A 22,652-nucleotide genomic window follows, 5' to 3' on the forward strand; every position below is an offset into this window, starting at 1 on the left:
ACATACGGGTAGCTCTCTATCTTGGAAGTCATCTCATTGGCTCAGCTTTATTATATTCATTCATTGAGGTTGTGACTGTACACAATGAACAGAGAGTATGTGTGCTTGTAAGAAGGTCTTGGCTCTTTAAAGTTGGTCATCATTTTTAAAGGCTTTATCATTATGAAGCGATCACCACTGGGATCATATCCTCAAGCTGCTGAACAAATTCAAACAGGCATTGAAACTATTACGATTTTTTTTCTAAGCAGTACAAAAAAAAAAAAAAAAAGTGAAATCTGGATTATTCCTCTTCAGCTGCAAAGGACACGAGTCTGTGAAGATTCAAGTGTCTTTTGTCTTTTTGTAGCTGCCTTCTGTATGACACACAGGAAATTGTGTGTCATCTCTTCAAATTGCTTTGAGAAGAAATGTTAAATTAAATGTTCCAGGTGCCCCTTTGATTGAGAAAATTTAAAAAACTTTACTTGCTTTAACAAATGTGGAGGTATTCTGTTTTAAAACCTGCAAAAAATCACAGTTCAATTTCACACTGAGGGGAAATTCTTCATATGCAAAGAGAAAAGCAAGGCAAGCTGTCATTTTATAGTCCAATACCTCACTTTTTACTCCAACCTTCTTTTTCTGAAGACATATAGATCCTCAAACCCAAACAGAAACCTTTCATGAAGGTACAATCAGTCGTTCAAAGGTGCAATGGACCTCTATATAGTCCTGAGTATCCACTCTGCTGCTGCTTATGCTGCCAGGCAACAGCCAAGATTCTCACACTTTGGGCTTAGGGAGAGGATTGAGTCTTTTAAGTCATAAAACCCGAGGCTATGTAAAGTCAGTAGGTGTTAGTTTCTAAGTCAGAGAGGAGATGGATGTTACTTCAGATATTGTAAAGCACAATCAGCTGTCAAAACTATGCTCTGATTGAGATGAAAGATATAAAAAGAATCATCTTTTGTTTGGAGCTCCACTTGATAATCTGATAGTGGAAAATGATGTAATTTTCACTTGAGATTTATTTATCTGTTGAGTCGACAAGACATCAATGTTTGAGTCAGCTTGAGGTCAAACTGAAAAGTAGATGAGAAAAAAGACTGAATAATAATATGAGGATAAAAATAAACCTTAACATCAGCACTATTAGGTGCTATGACTGATGATTCTTTCAAACAAGAAAATGTGATAAGAAACTATGACTTAATTAGTTGGTTGTTAAATGTAATGATTACGTACAAGATCCTAACCAGCAATACACCTTTAAACATACCAATATTACAAATATACCTGCAATGACTGCTTCCCACGTTCATGTTGTTTGTTTTATTTTACAGTATCATGCAACCTTGCCATATTCTGTTTTCCTCTTAATTAGCACAACAATAAAATCAGCCTGAAATTTTTAGGCTTCAGTCTCGAGGCTACCTGTGAGAGACTTCTCTGTTTATTCAAAATAAAACAGCTAAAAATAAAATTTAGACCAGATTCCCTGAAAACAAAAATGCTTCCTCTAACCCAGACCCACATTGGTCCAAAACACAACCCATGCTTATGAGTAGCACATGAATATAAATGGGAAACTATTATTCACAGGTTTGTGGTTGGGTGCAGTGAGTGCTGAAGTGTGTGTGAGTCGGTGTGTGTGGCTGTGAAGTGTGGACTGAGAGTGCTCAACCTGGAGGTCGACTCTCTTCCAGTTGGACCGTTATGCTTCTATGAGAGCGACTGCTTGAGCATAGTGAACAGCAGCCGACGCATCGATCTGAATCATCACTACCAAACACATACCAAACACATGAATGTAGACTTTCACTGAGTTTATTTCTTAAGTCAAAACAAATGTGATATGCGCTCTTGGTTCTGGGACTTGAGACTGTTAACTGTGTGTGTGTGTGTGTGTGTGTGTGTGTGTGTAATGTGAGAGAGAGAGAGAGAGAGACTTAGAAACCAGAATCAAAGGAAATTTTTCACAGCAAGACGGTGCCGTCTGCCTCTCAGTACATCTATTCTGCTGCTGGCGGCGCAACCCTCTTCTCACTGTTACTTCTCCATCTGCCGTCTGTACTCCTTTGTACATGAGTCCCCAACTCCCTGTGCTACCGCCAAAGTAACAGCTACATTCAAACAACAAAAATGAGCTCACTTTCCATTGAAACCCCTTTCTAGAAATACTGAACTCAGAATTAATCTCTAAATATGCTGTTTATCCAGTTGGCAGCATGCTTCTGTTTGCACAGCATGTACCATGTGAAGCACTACAACACTTGTTCTGCAAAAATAGAGTAACAGTAGTATTTCTGTGGTGGAAAGAGCCCACGCACCATTCAACCCACATAACAGGAGAGCCTCTCTTCATAAAAAGTCATTGTTGATGAAACATGAAAGCTTCTAGCTCCTCTTGGTGTTTAAAAAGCTTTTAGTGAATCCAGGTATTTGTTGTTGACACTTTTCTTAAACTGGAAACTCCTCTCAAAGATGAGGACTCACCTTTCAGACTTGAACCTGAGACTTGACCTAGATCTGATACTTGAGCATGGTCTTTTTCACATTAAAAATTATAAGGTGAGCTTTACTCCTTCCCATCATGCAAACTGTTTTGGGCACATCTCAGATGACACTGTGGTGAGCGCGTCACCTGTTGCTGCTGCCACAGTCCCATTGACTCTTGACTGTATGACCCCACACAGTGTTGAAACAAAAGAATCACAAATAATAATCTCTGAAGTAAAGAAATAAAGGGTTCTTGATTCACATCTATCAGGAAAATGAAAATACACCCTTATGGATCAACCAGCTTAACACAATGATTCCCCTATGTTGAGAGCTTAGTGCAGCGGTCTGCAACCTGCTGCTCTCTGACGTATTTGCCATCGATCCCTGTAACTTTACTATTCTTTTTTTATTATTGAAATAATATTCATAATATTTATTTCTCTTACAAAGGGTGTTGATCATTAACAACATTAACACTAAATAAAATCATGATTAAATGAATAAATTAATTTGTTCAGTTGAATATGTATCACATCTTGCAATAAAGCCTGTCAACTCTCTACTTTATCTCCTACAACAGGGCTATTCAATTAAAAATTTGGTCAGGCTGGATTTTGGACGCGGTCACACTGGCAAACCGTGCCATACTTAAGCACGATTCACTTCTCTGCCTTGGCACGCTTTGGAGAGGTGGGCCTCGGCACGGTCTACTTCATGCACGAGCACAAGCACGCGGACGGCGCGTGCCATCCATGTCGAATAATTACCACGAGACAATCATTTTAAACGAAGCGGGGTGTTAGAGGGCTGTGTCGGGCAAAAACGACTTACCATAAGTCCAACAGTCTCTGAAGTTGTAGCAGTGCTCTCTTTGTCTAGTGCTGACTCTGATGAGATCGCGCTTCATGTAAACAGACACTTGACGATGACGTAGGTGGGGCATGTGCGTGTGTGATACCTGCTAAAGTGTGGTACATATAGGGGTAGTGTGACCGCTCTCCAGCTGGGGAACAGCGCTCGCGGGGGGGAATCGTGCTTCAAAATGGCACGGATTGGATGGCCAGTGTGACCGCGTCCTAAGGACGTGAGCTGGGCCACACATTTTAGCAGTAAAAGGAAGCTGCTGTGGTCCTCTCCTGAGCTAAGCAATTCTGCTCTATTGTGGTACAGCTGGTTGTAAGACACAGCCAAACTTTGAAGTTTAGCCACTAGTCAAGAGATCCCACTGGAAAGTTTGTCTGAAATGTGACATGTTTTTCAGTGTGGTGTCTTTGGACATTATAATCTTTCAGCACTGCAACACACTCGTTGCAGAGCAAACACATTGGTTTGTTTTTTAGACTTGGTGGTAAAATGAATAAATACCTTTCAGTCCACAAAGGATTAACTTAAGAATTTTCCTCGATTATTTGTTGTTTAAGGGTAGACAGAGTTGTGCTGTTTTCACCTGTGTAGTACTGCTAATGTTAATTTTTCAAACGCACCTGCTCAATGACACAATGCACTGTGAGTTAGTTGCTACGTTACGATAGATGTTGCAGTCGATATTTTCAATAATGTTGGAATTTTAGTAAGAACTTGTCAGTGATAGTAAAAGATGTTTTTCGCATTAGACCTGAATCCCAATCACTTGGCAGACTCTGCTTTCAGGCCACTCAAGGTTTGTTTTCGGGCTGCATGTGGACCCCGGGCCGCTAACTGAGTAGCGCTGTCCTATAACAACAATAGCCCACCAATTTTCCTTACACCTTTGGCTTACCTCTTGGTTTACACCCCTGGTAAGATAACAAAATAGACAATAAAAATCTGAAACATAACAGAGAATTCAATTTTGTGCGGATGGATACATTTAACTGCCAATGAGACGGCTTAATACAACAAAAAATGATGAGTTGATGAGTATCAATATATGTTACCAAATTCAAGCCTTCCTGTTTGTAGATCTACAATTTCATAAATTCAAAGAACTTTGTTTAGATAACTATTCATTTTATTTTGACAATTTATAGAATTGTTTACACCTTATTATTATTATCTTTTTATTGCGAAGATAGATTTTGTGGCCCAGAATGACTGTTATCCAGGTGAGATGAGGAAAAAAATGGCTTCTTTGATAAAAAAAAGGCTGCAGACCCCTGGCCTAGTGCAGTTCAAGTTAGCTCTGCAAACCAAAGAGGAGCCACTCCAGGGATTGATTTTTGAATCCATAACCAGAATCTGTTAGGTAGGGGGAACCAATAATGTGATGGCAGATGTGTTGTTGAAGACATACTTTTCATATCAAGTGCTGGGTCTGCTTTCAGAGAGCTAACCAGCAGGACATCTGTACCTCACTAGTGTTTTGCTAATCAGCCAAGGTCTAGGTCCGCCTTCACGCGGGTGGCCCGGGTTTAAATCCAGCCTGTGGCCTCTTTCCTGCATGTCACTTGCTGCTCTCACCCTGTTTTTTAACCTATCCACTGTCCTCCTCTATCTGATTAAAGGCATAAAAAGCCCCCAAAAATAACTTTAGAGAAGAGTACAGAAGCAAAAAGAGACTACAAAAGCACTCAGAGAGAGCAGACCTCCGCCAAGCATATTGTGATTGTCACGCAACACTTCAGTCCTACTTTAATGTTATACTCCCTCCCAGCAGACTGTCTGCTACAATTTGATGTTAGTTGCAGGTTTGTATGATAATTTGTTTCCTGACAGTGTTGAAAATTATGATGAGCCAGTACATATTTCATATTCCAGATGTTATTTTCCTGAATATTGCCAGTTCTTTAACATCTGTCAGTAATTATGGTGACCTTGTCTTGTATTGTTTTGCAAAGCAATCCGACCATTTACTGTGGAGTTATATACACATATGCTAAAAAAACAGCCCTATCTCACAATGATAAAGAATCCTTTTAAAAAAAATCCTCAATCCAGACGGTGATCCAGATCACCTCCAAAATTTCATCTGTTTGTTACTTTTTGAGTTATATTGTTTGGAGACAAACAAACAGACAAGCTCTCCTAAAACCGTAACCTCCTTGGCGGAGGTAAAAATCGCATTAAAATTATTGGCTTTTAGGTCTATTGGCAATTACATGAGTTTAGGAGGTAACAAAGTTAGTTTATAGTCGGTTTTATATCAGCATAACTACAAAATAAATTCATTTTCAAATTATTTATTAGAAAAACAAACCATTCAAGACTTGACTTGTGTGGGCATGCATATATTAGCCTGAATGAGGTCATTTTACTGTCCTCACTAGAGAGCTGTGGGCTTATCTGTTCTGTATCCCACTCATGATCATTTACATTTAGCCTCAGGGGATCAGGATGATAGTGGCTATCTCCTGAGGTGTGCTGAGATATCAGGCTGACCAGGAATTCATGGCTTTGGGCAAACAAGCCACATCTTCAAGACGTAACCAGAGGAGGCCTGTTGCAGCTGAGGCGTGTAAGGTTCTTTTTCTTGGTAATTTAGCAGAATCAAGCCCAGTCAGACTGTCTGAATCTCAATTAAAACAAAGGATCACATTACCTCTTTGCTAAAAGAAAAAAAAAGTATCGACCATGTGTTTCTAAGTTCTCTTACTTGTTCATAAAGCTTTAAAATGAAAGAGCGTGTCCATAAAACGTTGATCAATGCTTCAGCCTGATCATAAAGGGTTTTCACTGCTTTTCTCTTGATTGTTCTTCATGTGTCTCTCACAAGCACCAAGAGAGTCATCTCTTTTTATGCCTCTAAACCGCATAGTTCTTTGTCACTGGATATCAAAATGACACACTCTCTCTGTATTGCTGAATTGTAATTACAGACATATCTATTTAATCACGCTTTTAATTTAGACTCATTGCAAAACCTCAGTCAGAGTTTTATGATTGTTTTGGTAGCTTCATCCCAGTGTTGTCATCTTGCAATATTAAATCAGTTTTTTTGTCAATTCATGTTCTTAGGTTCAGTCTTTTTTATCACCACGGGCTGCATTTCTGCATTAGAGACGCTATTTCAAGTTGAGCTGAGCTGAGTTTGAATGGTAGCTTTACGTCTGCAGGTCACCTCCCATGACAGGCAAAGCACGTGAATTAACTTCGCCAGTGCTTGAAGTATGTTATACGGTGAGCTCCATTGAGCATGTGTGCCTGAAGGCAACACAGGAAGTGAAGAGCGCATAAAGTAGCCTGAAGAGAAGAAAGTTGCTGTAGCAGAACAATGATTCCTCCCCGTAGTTAACCGCCATCAGGCATGTCCTGCAGAAACACCTTTAGCGACCTCACACAGAAAACCACATGAAACTGACATCAAGGCCGCAGAACTCTCTCTGCTTTGAAGTTCCTGTGATACCAATAATAACCACACGCTTCTTCACTGATGTCTACAAAGTGAGCTGTACTAACCTAAGGCGTAGCTTAAAGGGGAAAGGCTTAAGGACGAGGAAAATGGTGGCTTCCTTGAGGTGTTTGTGTGCAGTTCTGCAAGTGTCAGATGAATGATAGCAGCAAAAAGCTGTTTCTCTGTTTCTCTCCTGCAGGATCTGTTCGTGCAGAGCTCCAACACGCCTATCACTCCAATTTGTCCCCTTGCTACGGATATAATATTTAACAGAAGGACGAGTTTGATGTATCTCAGGATGTTTTAGTTGCACTCTTGAGAACAAGCTGTGTCAGAGCACAGTGAGGATAAACTAGCTGCTGACGTCTTCTCACCACTTTTTCGATGCTTTCACTGCCTTCCATTATCTCCTCTGCCTGATTTTGCTTTGGCTGTCTTCTTAAGATTTATTGTTTGTACTAGAAGGCTTAAAATACAAATAACAAATCAGAGCTTACGACAGCTCCCCAGCACTGAAACTTTTATACTGCAAATGAAAGGAAGAATGCACTTTATACCGTGAAGCCTATTCGATTTAAATACCAAACTAAAGGTCCATTCAGACCCATTAAAATGATTAAGCAGCAAACAAAGATGTCAATGATGAGACAGAAAGAGAGTGGAGCAAAGAATGAAATTTAAAATAGTCACTTCTCTGAAGTTTGGGTTTGCATTTCATTTGTTGCATACAGAGAAGAAATGAAAAAGTATTTGCGTGAGAGGTGACAGAAAAGTAAAATGAGAGAAAATCCAGTACAGATAATGTATTCATGCAGCCCAAATGTAGCTCATAACACTTTAGAGACAAATAAATGTTGAAATGAGCCAGTGTTTTGTTTACTCGCCAGATTAGTTTGGTGTTTGGCTTTGCTCATGTGTTTACATGTCGAGCAATGGCTGTCAAGCGCATAGAGACGCAGGACTCAAAAATGATTAACGTGATGAAAAATCCCTTCAACAAGTCTCATGCGCTCGTCTCGGCGCCCCTAATGAGATGCAGATCATGGAGCGGGCGGCGTAAGAGGCAGCAGAACGTGCTGTAATCCTCCGACAGAGAGATCCATCAGCACTGAGGCTGACAGACAAACACGTCAGGCGGGAAAAGACAGCGAGGGTGTGACAGTGAAACCAAATCCTGAGACGGAGCTGACACCTGGCACAATAGACCTCAGCACACTTTGAGATGAAACTAGGCAAGACAGCAGGGCAAAATATAAAGAGCCTACCTAGAGAGGGAAAAAAGGACATTGATAGGCTGTGAGACGGACAAAAATAGCAAGAAATATATAATGAACATGCAGGATGAGCAGGGTAAAAGAGAACGGGAAATGAATAAAACACATCCAACAAGATCTAAGACCAACAGTGTGAGGAGGGAGAGATGAAGAGGATAAAGACAGGAGAGTCGGGCCTCAGGAGAAGTGAGTGACAGTAAATTCCTAAATGCAGACAGATAAAGAGAATCCTTTCTTAAAGCCGAGGGACGTGGGAGTGTGTGTGCTGCATGCTGATGCTCTGCACCACCCTAATCACTAAACTTTGCTGGACGGGTTAACAGCAACACAAAAAAGGTCAAAGGATTAACCTGCTCCATTTTTAGGCAAGGGAACAGCAGGTTAGAGCCTCTTATTGTTTAGTTAGGTTTTTACACATCTTTACCCTCCCTCTGAAAGCAGGTGAGATATTTTAGAATGAAACTTTAGTTTTTAGAGCAAATTAAAGGCAGCTTTGCCACCGCAGCATCCAGGCAACTCGAACTGGATTATCTGGTTAAAATTCAGCGTGTTCATGGATGGCTTCATACACTTTAAACTGAGACTTAATAATCAGCCTGAGATACTTGGCTGAGTATGAGTTTAAAAGTTGTGACCAAGGCTGTTTAAGTTTCAGCGATTTGTGTCTAAATTCTTTAGTCTGATTATAGAAAGAAAGTCTGTACATAAGTAATTGTCTACTTATCATTTAACAGAGAGAGGGCAACAGGAGGAGGACGTTTCATCAGAAGTGTTGCACATGCTTTTAAGAATAAAAGGCCTTTTGAAGTGAGAACAAAAGTCAAAGTGGCTCTACAGATCCACAACAAGACTGATGATAAAGAACTGGCGCCCTTGCTGGATACAGTCTGTGCTATAATTGGTCCTAAAGCACCAACAAGAAAAATCTGAACTTACAAAGAATCCTGTTATATAGGTTTACAAAGTCAGAGATATAAAGAGAGATAAAAAGCTGGGAGATAAAAAAAAAAAACTGAGGATATATTATTGTTGCTGTATTGTCTCTATTGTATAGGTTAGTCTGGGCTGCTCACAGGAAAGGAGATGAAATGATTTGCTTTAACAATCAACACATTGCAGTCAGATGCGCTACAGGATTAAAAGAAAGGTCAAGAGGTAGCACGTTCTTAGAAAAGACCTTCATGTAGGAGAGTGTGGAGGTAAAGAGTTTGTTGTATTTGCCTTTGTTTTTACACCAACTCTAGGAATGCAAACCCAAACTCAGTGAAGAAAAATGAAACCGCTTATTTGTTTGGAGAAATACAAAAAAGAGCTTGTGCAGCATCAATTATCATGTGATTGCTATTACTGGGTGTGCTAGAGCTGTCTTTTTTAAAATCCACTTCATTGTTTTACTTATTTAGGAGAACCATCACCTTGAACAGACAACTTAAGATCTGAATAAATAAAACCAAGATTGTTTTTACCTAGAGAGTTCAAAAATGTGTTAAATTAATTAATGGGATATATCTTTTAAAATGTTCTTTGACAAACTTTTGATTTGTGCTGATTTTGGTGCCCCCTGTAGAAAGTGTGTAGTTTTTTATTTTTCCTGCTGATCTTTTCATGTAGAAGTATGTATGTATTTATAGTGATATTCAGATTAAACATTTCCTCCTGCCTTCTTTTACACAAAAATATTTATTATTGTGAGTTTTTGACATAGAAAATAAAAACCAAGGCTGTTCTGACTGTGTAATGTTATTCCTCAAGCCTGACCCTGGCCATGCAGCAGAGGTAAAAAGCGTTAAAAATAACTATACAGAAGGAAATGATCATGCCACTGATGACCTCTTTTGTGTTGTTCCTCCTGCTGTATTATAACTGTGTGAACATGTGTCCGTCAGAGAAGCCTGGGAAAGAGACCATGTTCCAGCCCATTACAGTTAACCATAGTGATCCCAGCTGGTGTTAACCTGAGACACAGGCAGCTTTCTGACTCTCTTCCTCTGTAGATGAGCCTTTAATAGGGCCACGTAATTACCAGTGGCTGCCTCAGAGCTCTGCCCAGCTCTAACGCCCAGGGCTCTCATTACCCACAATGCTGCCTGGGCTCTTAAATATCAAACACCTCTTTGTGCTGGAGGCCAGACTGCACCTTAGCCCACGGCTACGCCCCTGAGCTTTGGCGTGCATGCATGTGTGAGATCGTTGCGTGAGGGTTTACAAGTGCACACCTGGAGTACTGTTTTACCACTTCTTTTAATGTATAGTTTGTATATAGAGGCGTTCCTGCTTACAGGTGCATTAATCTGAAACATAGCACATAGAGACATAACCCTCACTTCCTGTAAAACACAGGTTTGTAGACTTCAGGGCATTTTTCAGAGCACTTTTCTTATAAATGCAGACATGAATCACTGTTCTTCTGACTTTAAACAACATGTTAGCTGCGTGTTTTTCATACTTTTGTCCTTCTTTTGCAGATTTTATAACTAGTTTGCAGAAACACTGACTCCCCTAAGGATGAAATGAAGCCCAAGTGGATCCAGTTAACTTATGGATTGCTGTCACAAACTCCTTAAAGAGCCCCAGGCTCTTTCTATTGAGAGGAAGAGCAAGAAAAAAAGAACTTAAGAGCAGCATGGACAATCAATTAGTCAATGTTTCTCTTTTCAAGTGCACAAAGTTATTCTTCAACACATTAGCACTTTCTCCTAAGTGCTTATAAGTGCTCTAATATTAAAAAGACTGCAGGGAAGTGAGTCTGGGCTTGACTCACAAAAGTTTGAACCCATTCTTGGAAACAGAAAGGGTGAGATCTATGTATTTCTTCCTGTGTAAGCAAACACAACATTGGATTATTGAATGCAGATGACTAATTGAAGGGAAGTTTTAAATTTGAAAGAGGGCACACCATCTTAAGAGGTCTGTTGTCTCCATTCGTACTGAGAGATGATCCTAGTGACAATCAACCTTGAACAGAGACTCATGATCCCAACATTTCCTTTTAATAAGACACTTGATGGCTCCTAATATTTCATTCAGTATTTACCAAGGAGCATTGTGTTATTTGGTGGAGTTTGACAGAGTGAGTCGCAGAGATTTTCAGCCAAACCCATTAAATTTAAACACTATAGATGGAGGCTTACAGGGCTGTGCATCAGTCATTTTGTGAGTGCTTAGTCTTCACACAGCACCATTATATCTGATGATACAGGGGGAAATGAACAAGCTGAGAGAACTGAGAGTATGCCGTAGCTGATTTCAAATGCAATCTGTAACTAAACACATGAACGCCTTTTTGAAACAGGCTCTATTTACCATCCATGTAAAGGTGCAGTGCATAAAAATGTCTGGCGTGTCAGTGACGAGTATGGCTGTAAACTCTATTGGATTTTTCAAGTTTCATTCTGAAAAGTAGATGCACATTTTTGAAAGGATTGAAGTGAACTTGAGGAGATTTTACCCGAATTTTGTGCCTGAATGATCTAAATATCTCAAGTGTGCGCTGTGAGTGAAAAAACACATTCAGAGAAGGGGAAGTGATCTGGAAAACGTGTTATGTGTATCTACTTTGATAATTAAGTCTAACTCTTTATTGTCTTACAAATCTTTATACAAAGTAAAGTTTTATCAGCTATGGTGGCCCCAAAGGACCAAACACAAACGTGAAGCATCTAGACAACCAGTCTGTTGTCTGTCTTAGTATCTGCAACGTGTCCCACTTTTTAATGCCTCCTCTCAAGAAGGTGTTTGCAGCATTTATGAATCTGGAGTGCATTGCCCTGAATGCTCATGCTTGTCTCCCAGCATTTGTTGGCGTTATATAATGTTACTTCATTGAAAATCCCTCTTGTACGGTTTTCAAACATTTGGATTTCATTCTGATGAATTCTGACAGACTCTATCTGCTCGAGACCCTTACTCACTGATTGCTCAATCAGCAGCTGTCCTGGTAAAGTGATGCCAATTTCACAAGCATTGTAAGCAGGCACATGGAATGAAATGCAGAGATTTCAAAATAGCTGCTTCAAAAGCACTAGTCAGGAAGTGAAAGCTCCAACCCACCCCAGGTTACAGACAAAACAGACGGTTTTGCACATTAAAATGGAAATATGATCTGTAAAGTGAAAGCATTCTACGCTTTGTGTGAGAGTTTTCCGAATGTTTAGTCAAAAAAGTTACAATATTAACAAGAATATTTACATCATCTAACATTCTCCTTGATGCGAGGTGAGAAATCAGCTACGAATCCCGCCTGTGTGTTCACACTACTGACATATCCTGCGGTCACACTCACAAACAGGTCGTCTCATTAAATCCCTGAAGTGTGAAAATGATATGAGTTCATATCAGCAAATATGTTTTCATCTCTGATAAACCTGTTAGCCAAAGAAGAGAGATGGAGAAAAAGGCCTCATTTGCCTCAGAGCGTTTTTCTCAGAAACTGAAACTCTGACCTTCAAATGCAAAGCTGCTCTAAATGGTGGTTCACTGCAGGCAAATCCTAGATAAGTTAAAATCAAGGCAAATATCAGTCAGCTCATGCATCTGAAGCTGACAGAAAGAAGGCTTTAATTCAGCTCAGTGATATGGTATGAAAAATTTAGATCGATGGGATAACTCTTTCTCATTGTCTGACAGGACTTATTAACAAAATAAAGTTCATCATGAGCTGGAATAAGACCCCTGACAGCTGATGTAAGAAACCGTCCACTGAGCTCTCATCAGGACTTCAAATTTAAAATCAGGTCTCACCATCTTAGACCTATTTTCAACAGGATTTCAAGCAGATTAAATATTGATAAAACATAAACAAGTCAAAGAACACTACTATTTTTAGCATTAAAAAGGTGATAGAAATGATGGCTGTAATGGTACTTATCTGGAAAAATGTAGCAGTATCAGATAAAATTACACTTAGGAAAAGAAAAGGTCGCAACCCTTGTATATTTTCATTAAAAATCTAGGTTAATGCAGCAATTTACGGGCTAAGAGAGTTCAGGGATAGAGAAAAAATGTGGTGAATGTAGGATCTGTATACTGAGGATTGTGACATCAGCTCCAGCATCAGACATGTGCTATCCTTAGTGTTGACTGTGAGGCTCTGTAATGTGATGATTTTAACCACATAATAAACAATGTACAACTTAAAACTGCTAAAGCCTGGGTTAGGGATGGGTATTTTAAGTTTTGATACTATTTGATAGTTACTGGCATTTATTTGTGTCAACTAAGTAGATACAGTAAGAATGGCTTTTGCATGTGCTACAGCCTCTGTATGGCAGGAGTATTACAGCCATGCAATGGTAAAAAAAAAAAAAATTAAAAAAAAAAAAAAAAACCTCTTTGAATTAACTTAAGTATGTTAGAGCATTTGAAAGTCATGGCCCATACCTAATTTGTCTAAATGTGTGATGGATTTTGTGACAGAAGCAGATTTGTCAGGTGGAATCTGGCCCTGACATGGAGATTTCATCAGTGTCTTGATGCGGACATGTTCACTTTTCAACCAGTTTCCAAATTCTTTCTTCCAATTCAACAGTAGTCATAGACATCCTTTGTACATAAATTTAACAAACTAGTGTTCACTGGGTTCACAGTCAGAAGTTTGAGTTTCTTCCTGAGTAATGAGAGATTCCTCTAAAAAAACTCCAGAGAGAAGAGCAGAGTTACAGATTTCCCCAAAAGGATGAGTCTAAAGGTTACAGAGACGACACAACTTCTACAAAAGTGACAGGTCTGATCTTCACCTGAGTCTATTTGTCTCTATCAACATTTTGTTGAAATGTCATTTGGCTACACGCTCAGGACCTTTCAGCTAATGGTGTTTAAAAGTCTGTGCCTAAAAAGTGGCAAAAACTCTGCAGTTAATAAGAAAGGTTTAAAAGTCTTACCGTTGTCCTCGACAGAGAAATGGAAGACATCAGTAGTGGCGTTTTCATCACTTTGTAGCACGTAGCAGATGTTAAGGTCATCGATATCAGCTGAAACAGATAAGAAATTTGGATTATTGGAGAAAATAAAACTTGTAGAGAACTCTGGGCTGGAAAAAGTATTAAAACAGTTTTTGTTATCCAAGCACAGTTAAAAGAGTCACCTCAGGAACACCAGGGGGAAAAAGAAAGAAATGACAAGCAAACATTTTGATGTGATTAATGCTAATGAGGGCCAGTGTACTCTGCATTTTAAGAGAGAAGGTAACACAGTCATATTAGTGTGACACAGAGCATGATAGGAATCTAAATAATTACCTCAGATTCATTGGAGGCTGGTGTCTGAGTTATAAAGTGTATATCAGAGAAATTTGCCCTTGTTAAGATAAAACATTTATTTATGGAACAATTTCCATTTTAAGATTAAAAAAACCTTCATGTGAAGTTCCATGCTGGCTGCAGAGATTGCCTCAAACACACTTTGAAGTTGTATTATGGATTGTTCAAACACTCTCTCTGTCAAATAATTGTTCAAAGATGGGAGCTGTCCCGCTTCAGCCCCCTATCAGCTACGGAAACAGCAGGTCTCTAGTATCACACTGATTCTGTTCCTTATCAGCACTCAGCATGAACAATTTTCCACCAGAGAAAGCATTCTGAAAGTCATGCATCTGTAATCCAGGACGGTAAAGCCACAACCTCATATCCAAGAGACAGCGCGGGCTGAACCAACAGAAAACGTTTAAGTCCTGATCCTGCCAGTTTTCTGTGTCAACAGCCCTGAAAACCAGGTGACAGTGGATTTTCTAATGACAGACAAGGGTAAGAATGTTAAAAACAGGCTTTGTAGTGGGTACCTACACTTCCACAGCTGTTTCCTAACTTCTCTGAATTACAGGGTTCACCCACACTGTATTTTTTTCCACTGTTCTGCAGAAACATCGACAACAGTGTAGAAAAATCATCAAGACTGTGAAAGGGCTTGGCCCCTGCAAACCACCTCCTTGAATAATAGATGCTCAAGGAAGGAGCTTCATAAAAGTATAACCACTGACTCTTGGCTGGGGCACTTCCCTAACCTCTGAGGTGGCTTGTCATGGCTGCTTCTCCTTCATTTCAAACTTGAAGAAGCAGGCAGGAAAATGTGAAACAAATTTCCACTTTACATGAAAGGATAATTTTTATGAGAGCGTTGTTCTACTTTTAGAGAAGGTGTCATCATTTCAAGTTGGTGAAATTTGTTCTGGGGTGCGGGTAAGAAATGGATGGTCTCTGGAGTGTGGTGATGCAGCCTTGAACCCGAGGACCTTGCAAATTTAAAGTCAACACCGTGAACCAGGGGCACCATGTTCATCAAATATTTAAAGAGAAAGCCCCATGAGATGTGCCCTGGAAATAGGCACAGTAAATAAAGAGTGAGGGATTGTCTCTTTCACCTGACTGATTCTTCTGACGAGCCTGTTTGCTCTCTCTCAGTCACTCTCTCACGCCCCTCGCCTCATTCTTTATTTCTCTCATGCCACCTACACCTCCCCCTCCCTCGCTGCCTCCTTTGCACTCTCTTCCACTTTACTTGCTCTCTTCTGCCCCTTTGCCTCTCTGCCGCTCGTCTCATCTGTGCCCTTTTTTCTCCCAAAGACTGCAGCCGCGCAGCATTTGTCAGAAGTGTCCATCCCTTGCACACTGAAGAGCTGTTTTTCGCTCAGTGTTTTCAGCCCAACTGTGTCTGCACCAAGCTGTGGCACAAGCAGGTGAATTTTCACACTTGTTTTTTTAATTGCCTCAGCGTGGCATGAAATGCTGCATTGATTGCATCGCTTTAAACCTCAATCAGAGGCATTGTTATCTTGATTTGGTCTTCATTAAGGACCAACAGACTGGCATACATGCAAAAAGATTATAATTTCATAGCTCCAGTTGAAAATCTGAAAGAAATGTATTCTGTGATGAGGTTTTCTTTTCTAAATCAATTTCTAAGATGCAAAAATTTTCCATAAATTGTACTGAATTGGACTGGCTCGGCCAAGCCGCGAAAATGTGCTCCCACTCAAATGCCATCCTGTCACTAAAAGGTCTGCGTTGACCTTTTCACACGATCCTCTACTTCTGTCCCGCTTCACTTAACAAACCACTGTAGGGAACATCAGATGTGAACCTTTCCCCGGAGATGCAGAAATAATAAATCATTCATCTCGAACCGTCTACAAGACGTTTGCGTGAAACAGCAGCCTCCAACTTCAGTCTGCTAATTATGATTTGATGAGCAAGGCACGTCTAAATCAGGCCCACAAATTAACTATTGAAATCCCCAAGCCTGCACTTGTGACACATACAAATAATCATTACTCCGTAAATAAAAACCTTTGGCATGTGGCATGGACTGTTAATCAAAACTTATGGATTCAAGGGTGAGTTTTACCTTCTAATTTTCCCTGAAGTTAAAAAAAATGTCATATTACACAAGTGGGAATTATAACTGATTAATACACTAATGATCGAATCTGGTCCTTAGCCCTTGAAGTAATGCTTTCTGTTACCAATTGAAGATAGTGACTGAGAGGGATGCTTTTTTCACATCAGATGAAAACTGTCATGTTTTGTTCTGAAAAAAAAAAAAACACCTTTAATTTGTTTCTAGTGTTTTTCTACAGTCAAGAAAAATGTAATTTATCTCACTTGATAACATAAATCATACACATATGTTAAACTCCATAACCATATGATTATCTATCCCTTAACTGCAAAGAACTTCCTTCAAACACTGTTTCCGTAACAACAGCAAACATCAGTGATACTTTTGTGAACAGGGGTGAAAGGTCATGCTCTGCTTAGTGTTTTTTCAAAACTTACCTTGACTAAAGGTGTCGATGGAGTTGTTTCCTTGTCCCAGGTTGACGATGTAACCATGTTTGGGCTGGGTGGTGATGTGGAACACCAGTGACCCCGGGCTGCTGTCTCTGTCCTCGGCCCTCAACACTTTGGAGCTAATAGGGAACCCCAGGTGACCCGTCGCCAAGATCTTCAAAGTAGGGGCACCTTTATTCACCACAATCTGGGGGACGCCATTGTCAGTGGCCACGATGGTGATCTTCATGGTCTGGGGTCGTCGAGTTTCAAAAACAGTGTCCGGAAAGACGTAAAAGTCAGTGTGTGTGCCATCGGTGAGGGTAAAAGAGAAGGAGTCTTCCGATGATTCAGTTCCGTCGTGTTTGTAGCTGATGAGGTTTTCGTTAAGGTCTTGTTTGGTGAAGCTGGTAATAGGCGTGGACTTGTTAAAGAGGAGTTTACCATGAACAGGAAGCTGGGTGACTGTGAATTTCAGCAGTTTCTCAGCCGTGTCCTGGTCCTCAGCAGTGAGCTCAAATGGCGTAATCAGCTTGTTTTGCCCTTCTGTGACCGTCAAACTGTTTACAGTGAGCACAGGTTTCTTATTATCAACATCCACGATTGAGACTCTGAATGTTCTGAAGATGGGATTGTAGCCGTCAGTTACTTCAAATTCAAAACTGTCCATTTTAATCTCATCATCTGACGTGTGGATATAGTAAATCTTACTGCCAGCCAGCTGGAGTTGGGTAAAAGACACAATGGGCATCCCAGGAGTATCTGTACATTCCAAGTGGCCTCTGACCGGGGCCCTCGTGATGGTGAAGACTAAGTTCTCATCAGGGCTGTTAAGGTCTGTGGTGCTGAGGAGATCTGTAGTCAAAGTCACTCTGCCACCTTCTCTCAGTGATACGCCTTTACTGACCACATCAGGGAACACCATGTCAATACTACCAACAGTGATGTAGAAGTAACGATCAATCAGTGGGTTCATCCCATCCGTGACATCAAACTTCACCAAGTCCCGTATGCCTTCTTGACCATTGTGAGAGTAAAGAATGAGCCCAGCATCGATTTCGGCTTGAGTGAAATTCATACCAATTGTAATGTTCTCAAGAGAGTCTGATGAGCTTCTCCTCTGCAGCAGACCCTGACCTGGCCCGAACCGCATGATGTATGTGAGCGTGCTGTCATCAGAGTCTAAATCTGTTGCTTTGAGCATTTTGTTGCTGATCTCTTTGGTCTCCCCAATTTCCACCTCCAAGCCGTCGTTGATGAGCATTCTGGGGGTCTCATCGTCGACAGCGATGATCAAAACCGTGGCTGTTTGCTGCACCAAGTACTTCCCGTCAGTCAGAGTGACTTCAAAGCTGTCCTCTGTTGTCTCTGAGTCATCATGCTCATAAATAATACTTGATGCCTCCCTAATCTGCTCTAAAGTGAAATTAGTCACTACAACTGAGCCTGTCGGCAGCTGGTTCAAAATGGCACCATGTTTAGGAGGTTTGGAAATGATGAACATCAGCTCTTCAGGTGGGATATCGGCATCAGCCCCGTTCAGGATTGGAGTGTCAATGACAATATTCATACCCTCCATCACAACTATCTCTCTCAGATAAATTTCAGGCTTTTCATCGTTCGCTGGGATGATGACGATTGGGAAGAATAGGTTCTCTGAGAAATTGATGCCATCTGAGCATCTGAATGTGAACCTGTCCTCCACTGGCTCTACTCCTTTGTGAATGCTCTGGACATAGTAGATATTCCCCTCTCTGATGTCCCTGATGGTGAAAGCACTGATAGCTGTTCCTGACCTGGACTTTTCTGAGCCTGGGGCTGGTGATATATTCTCCACATAGCCGGCAGTCGGCTGGACAATGATGGTGCAAAGGATATCATCTGTTGGAGTGTCATTATCATCAGCATCCAAGTGCTGAGGGCCAATGGCGTATTTTTCTCCTTCGATGACACTGAATTGAATCCCAACTCCAACCTCAGGCGCCTGGCTGTCAACAGGAAGGATGGTGACTCGAATGTGGACTCCGTTGACCTTATTGCCTCCCACAGTCCACTCATCGGACATGTCTGTGAGGGTCAAATTGAAGCCATCCTGCTGGGAGGTGAGTCCTATCTCACCACCTGTGTGTGCGTACACAACCACGCCATTAATAATGTCAGCCTGTGTGAACCTTGAGGCAGGCACTCCTTTGACCAATATTTCACCCATAAGTGGAGGATCTTCCAGGATAAAGGTCAGCTGGAGGTCATCTGTGTCATCATCATGGCCCTGGATGACATTTGTTGTGATTTCTGTGGCTCCATTTTCCAGCACATCCATATGAGAGCCGATTGTTCCAGCGGGCAGGGTGATGGTCGGAGTTTCATCATCTACAGGCTTCACATTGATTTTGACTGTCACAGTTACAACGTGAATCCCATCACTGACATCCAGCTGGAATTCATCGCTCACCGTCTCTTCCCCGCTATGAGTGTATGAAATCTTCCCTTCCTCTAAATCCTCAAGTCTGAAAGTTCCTTTTTCACCCAGGTCAGTAAAGGCAACCTGAACCTGGCCATGTTTAGGGAGTTGGCTCAACGAAAATGTAATCTTTTCCTTTTCTGTGTCTAGATCCGTGGCATCAATTTCAGCAATACTAATGATGTGGATACCACGTTCAGGCACAGTGAAGCCTGTGTTGGTAATCTGAGGAGGCTTATTGTTGACAGGCTGGAGGTAGATCGTGCAAGCCCCTTCCACGCTGTTCCCAGCTGTGTCTTCAACAGTGTAACGAAACTGCACGACATGTGCTGTGATTCCAAGCTCTACGTCTGGGGGGTTGTAGGAGATCTTATGGTGGTTAATTTGAGCTTGTGTGAACTCGGTGACTTCAGTGTCAGGGCTGTCTGTCAAAACAAGAGAACCAAATATGACTGGGTTATTTTCATCTGTATCTATAGGGGGCTGGATTACTGTATATTTAAGGTCCCGGTCTTCTGAATCCAGATCAGTGTAGCGCAGAACCTCTTTGTTGAAATGTGTGAGTTTATATTCCTGCACCGTCATCTGCAGAGTGGTGCCAGGGAACAGCTCAGGGGGTACATCATCTATGGGTAAAACTCGGATTATAAAAGCACTCTCTCCTGACTCATTCGGGGGGTCGTTGTCATCCTCAACTGTAAACACAAACTGATCCATGATGGTATCTGTGTTATGGGGGCCTGTGTGCTTGTAAAACAGCTTGCCATCTGTGATATCTTTTTGGAGCCACTCTGTTACCTCTTTCTCATATACTTCATCCTCAGCATTGAACTTCCAAGAGGAAGGGTCCTCTGGGGCGTCTGACTGCCTCAAGAGAACGGTGCCAATCGTAGAAAGAGGAGGTACAATAGTGAATTTAATAGTTGAGTCTTCAGAGTCAATATCAGCAGCACTCAGCATTAGGGGAGAGATTGGCATCATCTGGTTTTTGAACAGCACAAGGCCAGTGTTTGCATTAATAATTGGTGGCTCATCATCAGTGGGAACAATTGTAATGGGAAACAGGAATTCCACTTCATTTTTCCCATCCGACATCTTGAACACAATGTTGTCACTGTATGTGTCGCTGCCGTCGTGTTGGTACACAATGACCCCTGTTGTAAGATCAGCAGGCGTGAAGACTTTCCTCTGAGAGCCCAGCACTATGAGGTCCCCGTGGCGCAGCCCGTCCACCACTGTGACGGTCACTGAGTCCAGGTTGTCTTCATCACTGATCTCCAAGTTGTGGGTGCTGAAGAGAGGCCGCGACTGGCCCTCGTACAGCAGCTGACCCGTGTTGCGTGTCACAACAGGGGCCAAAGAGTTCATTGGCTTCACAACTATCATAAAAGCAAAGGGGTCTGAGACAGCCCCATCTGTGTCCACCACCTCAAACTCAAGCTGGAAAATCCTCTCAGTGTCTGAGTCCAGGGAGGGGGGCTTGTAAGCTATTTTCAAGTCTCGCAGGTCTCTCTGGTAGAAAGATGTGATAGGGAGATTTCTGTCATCTGTGCTGACTATGTAGCCCTCCTCATATGATAAAGGAGAGGTGATATTGAAAATAAGCTCATTTGAGTCTGATTCTGCGTCCTCAGCAGCAAGCATATCAGGAGTAAGAGCAGTCATGACAAACTGGCTGACTTCCATCATCATCATGGACACAAAGCTGGGTTTGGGTGGAGTGTTCTCTTCCCCCTCTTTGATGCGTATCATAAGATGGAAATACTCCTGTTTCACTAAGTTGCCTTCCTTATCATGCAGCTCCACAACCATGGGAACATAGTCTCTGTTTGGTGACTTCAGATCAAAGGTGTGCTCATAGCGGATGTCGGCTTGTGTGAACTCATCACAGTCCATCATTTTGGAAAGTTTACCCGAGTCAATGAGTTTCCCATATCTAGGAAGCGAGCTGCCACTCGACAGAGATGTCACCTCACATTTATGAGAGTCTCTATCATAAGTAAACTCTAGAATCTTCTTATCGATAGGGTTACTGGTCCCCTTGAGATTATCGACAGTCAAAGGCATGTTTTTAGTGAGTAACTCCAGCTGCGTAAAAACAACTTCAACCTCCATCATAAATGGAATGATAACTGTTTCTGTTTGCGCGTCATACCTGAGCTGCAGCCTCACTCTGTCTTTAGCCGGACTTCTCGAGCCATAGTGGGAGTATGTCACGTCATTAGGACCGAAATCACACGGAAACTTTTTGGGAGAGAGATGCCCCGGTCTTTGCGAGAGCGGATCATTATCCAGCACAGTGATGCTGCACCGGTCTCCCGGCTGCGTCTGAATCACCAAATCATTGATGGGATCGATGAAGACTGCTCTCCCGAAAGGCACGCGTATTCCGTTATTTGCAACCAAGATTGCATCCTCTGACAGTTCAGATCTCAGTGCGTAAAATAATCCATCGCTGTCAGGCTGCGAGAAAACAAAACCTGTGAGTGACAAACACAGGAGAAGTCTGTGGAACATCTTAGAAGCGGATGAGATCCAAACCACCCGAAAACTGCCACTCCACCAAGAGGGGAAAACACTCCTCTCTTCTTCTCCCTCGGTATGGTAAAAATCCCTCAAGTGATGGGAATCAGCTGTGAGCTCACACGGTGGTCCCCATGCATCTATCCTCCCGGTCCCTCGACATGCTCAGTGAGAATAGCGCGCAGGATTTTTAACTTCAGACACTTGAGAGGCTGCGTAAAAGTGCCACCGCCCATCTCTGCGTATATTGGAGGGTTTTTAGGGCTTGTTGCCTCAGAGTTACTGCCAATGGACAGCACAGCTGACAATCACAGGCGGGCGGGGACTGGAAGATGTGCTGAATTACAAAGATGTGATTCATTACACTCAGTGCTGTACCGGGGTTCCTCCTGTGTGGACTGTTGTCTTTCAGACTCAGTGAGAGATTTTGAAGATAGCAAGGCTGTTAAAGCATTCCACGAGTACTTCGTATGACATTGATTGTATAATATTTGGACATAAGGACACAAGAAAACAATCGAAACTGTGGGGAAACGGAAAGTTTGATCACACAAAAAAAACGAAAGAATAATGTTAAGTGTTAAACGCAGTCAGATAATTTTCCAAAGAGTTGAATACTGTGCATGTTAACATGGATGATGAGCACTAAAAAATTTAATTTGGCTTTCTTTTACACCTTCAAAATGTACAGCTCGGGTCATCCTTTTTACAACATATTGAGACTATTTTACCTGCAAGATCCATTTTCCCTGTCTGCTTATAGGTCATCATGGACGTCATGATTCTTTTTTCTTTCTCTAAAGAAGATCCTGTCACCACTGCCAGAAAAAGTCCCTCAT

At 41.5% G+C, this 22,652-nt stretch overlaps 1 protein-coding gene across 1 annotated transcript in view; it reads right to left on the bottom strand.

The window, feature by feature from the left end:
- frem2a (FRAS1 related extracellular matrix 2a) overlaps window positions 1-21,957 on the bottom strand; it is a 78,892-nt gene extending 56,935 nt beyond the window's left edge. The window contains exons 1-2 of the mRNA XM_074672772.1: window positions 16,836-21,957; window positions 13,947-14,036 (exon numbers count right to left, since the gene is read on the bottom strand). Coding sequence (XP_074528873.1) covers window positions 13,947-14,036; window positions 16,836-21,807 — 5,062 coding nt within the window. The 5' untranslated portion in view covers window positions 21,808-21,957. The remainder of the gene's footprint in view (window positions 1-13,946; window positions 14,037-16,835) is intronic.
- Between the last annotated feature and the right edge of the window lie 695 nt (window positions 21,958-22,652).

Source organism: Halichoeres trimaculatus, unplaced genomic scaffold, assembly GCF_033239565.1.
Source record: "Halichoeres trimaculatus isolate MK-OKI-2021-1 unplaced genomic scaffold, fHalTri1.1 fHalTri1_scaffold_6, whole genome shotgun sequence".
NCBI lineage: Eukaryota > Metazoa > Chordata > Actinopteri > Labriformes > Labridae > Halichoeres > Halichoeres trimaculatus.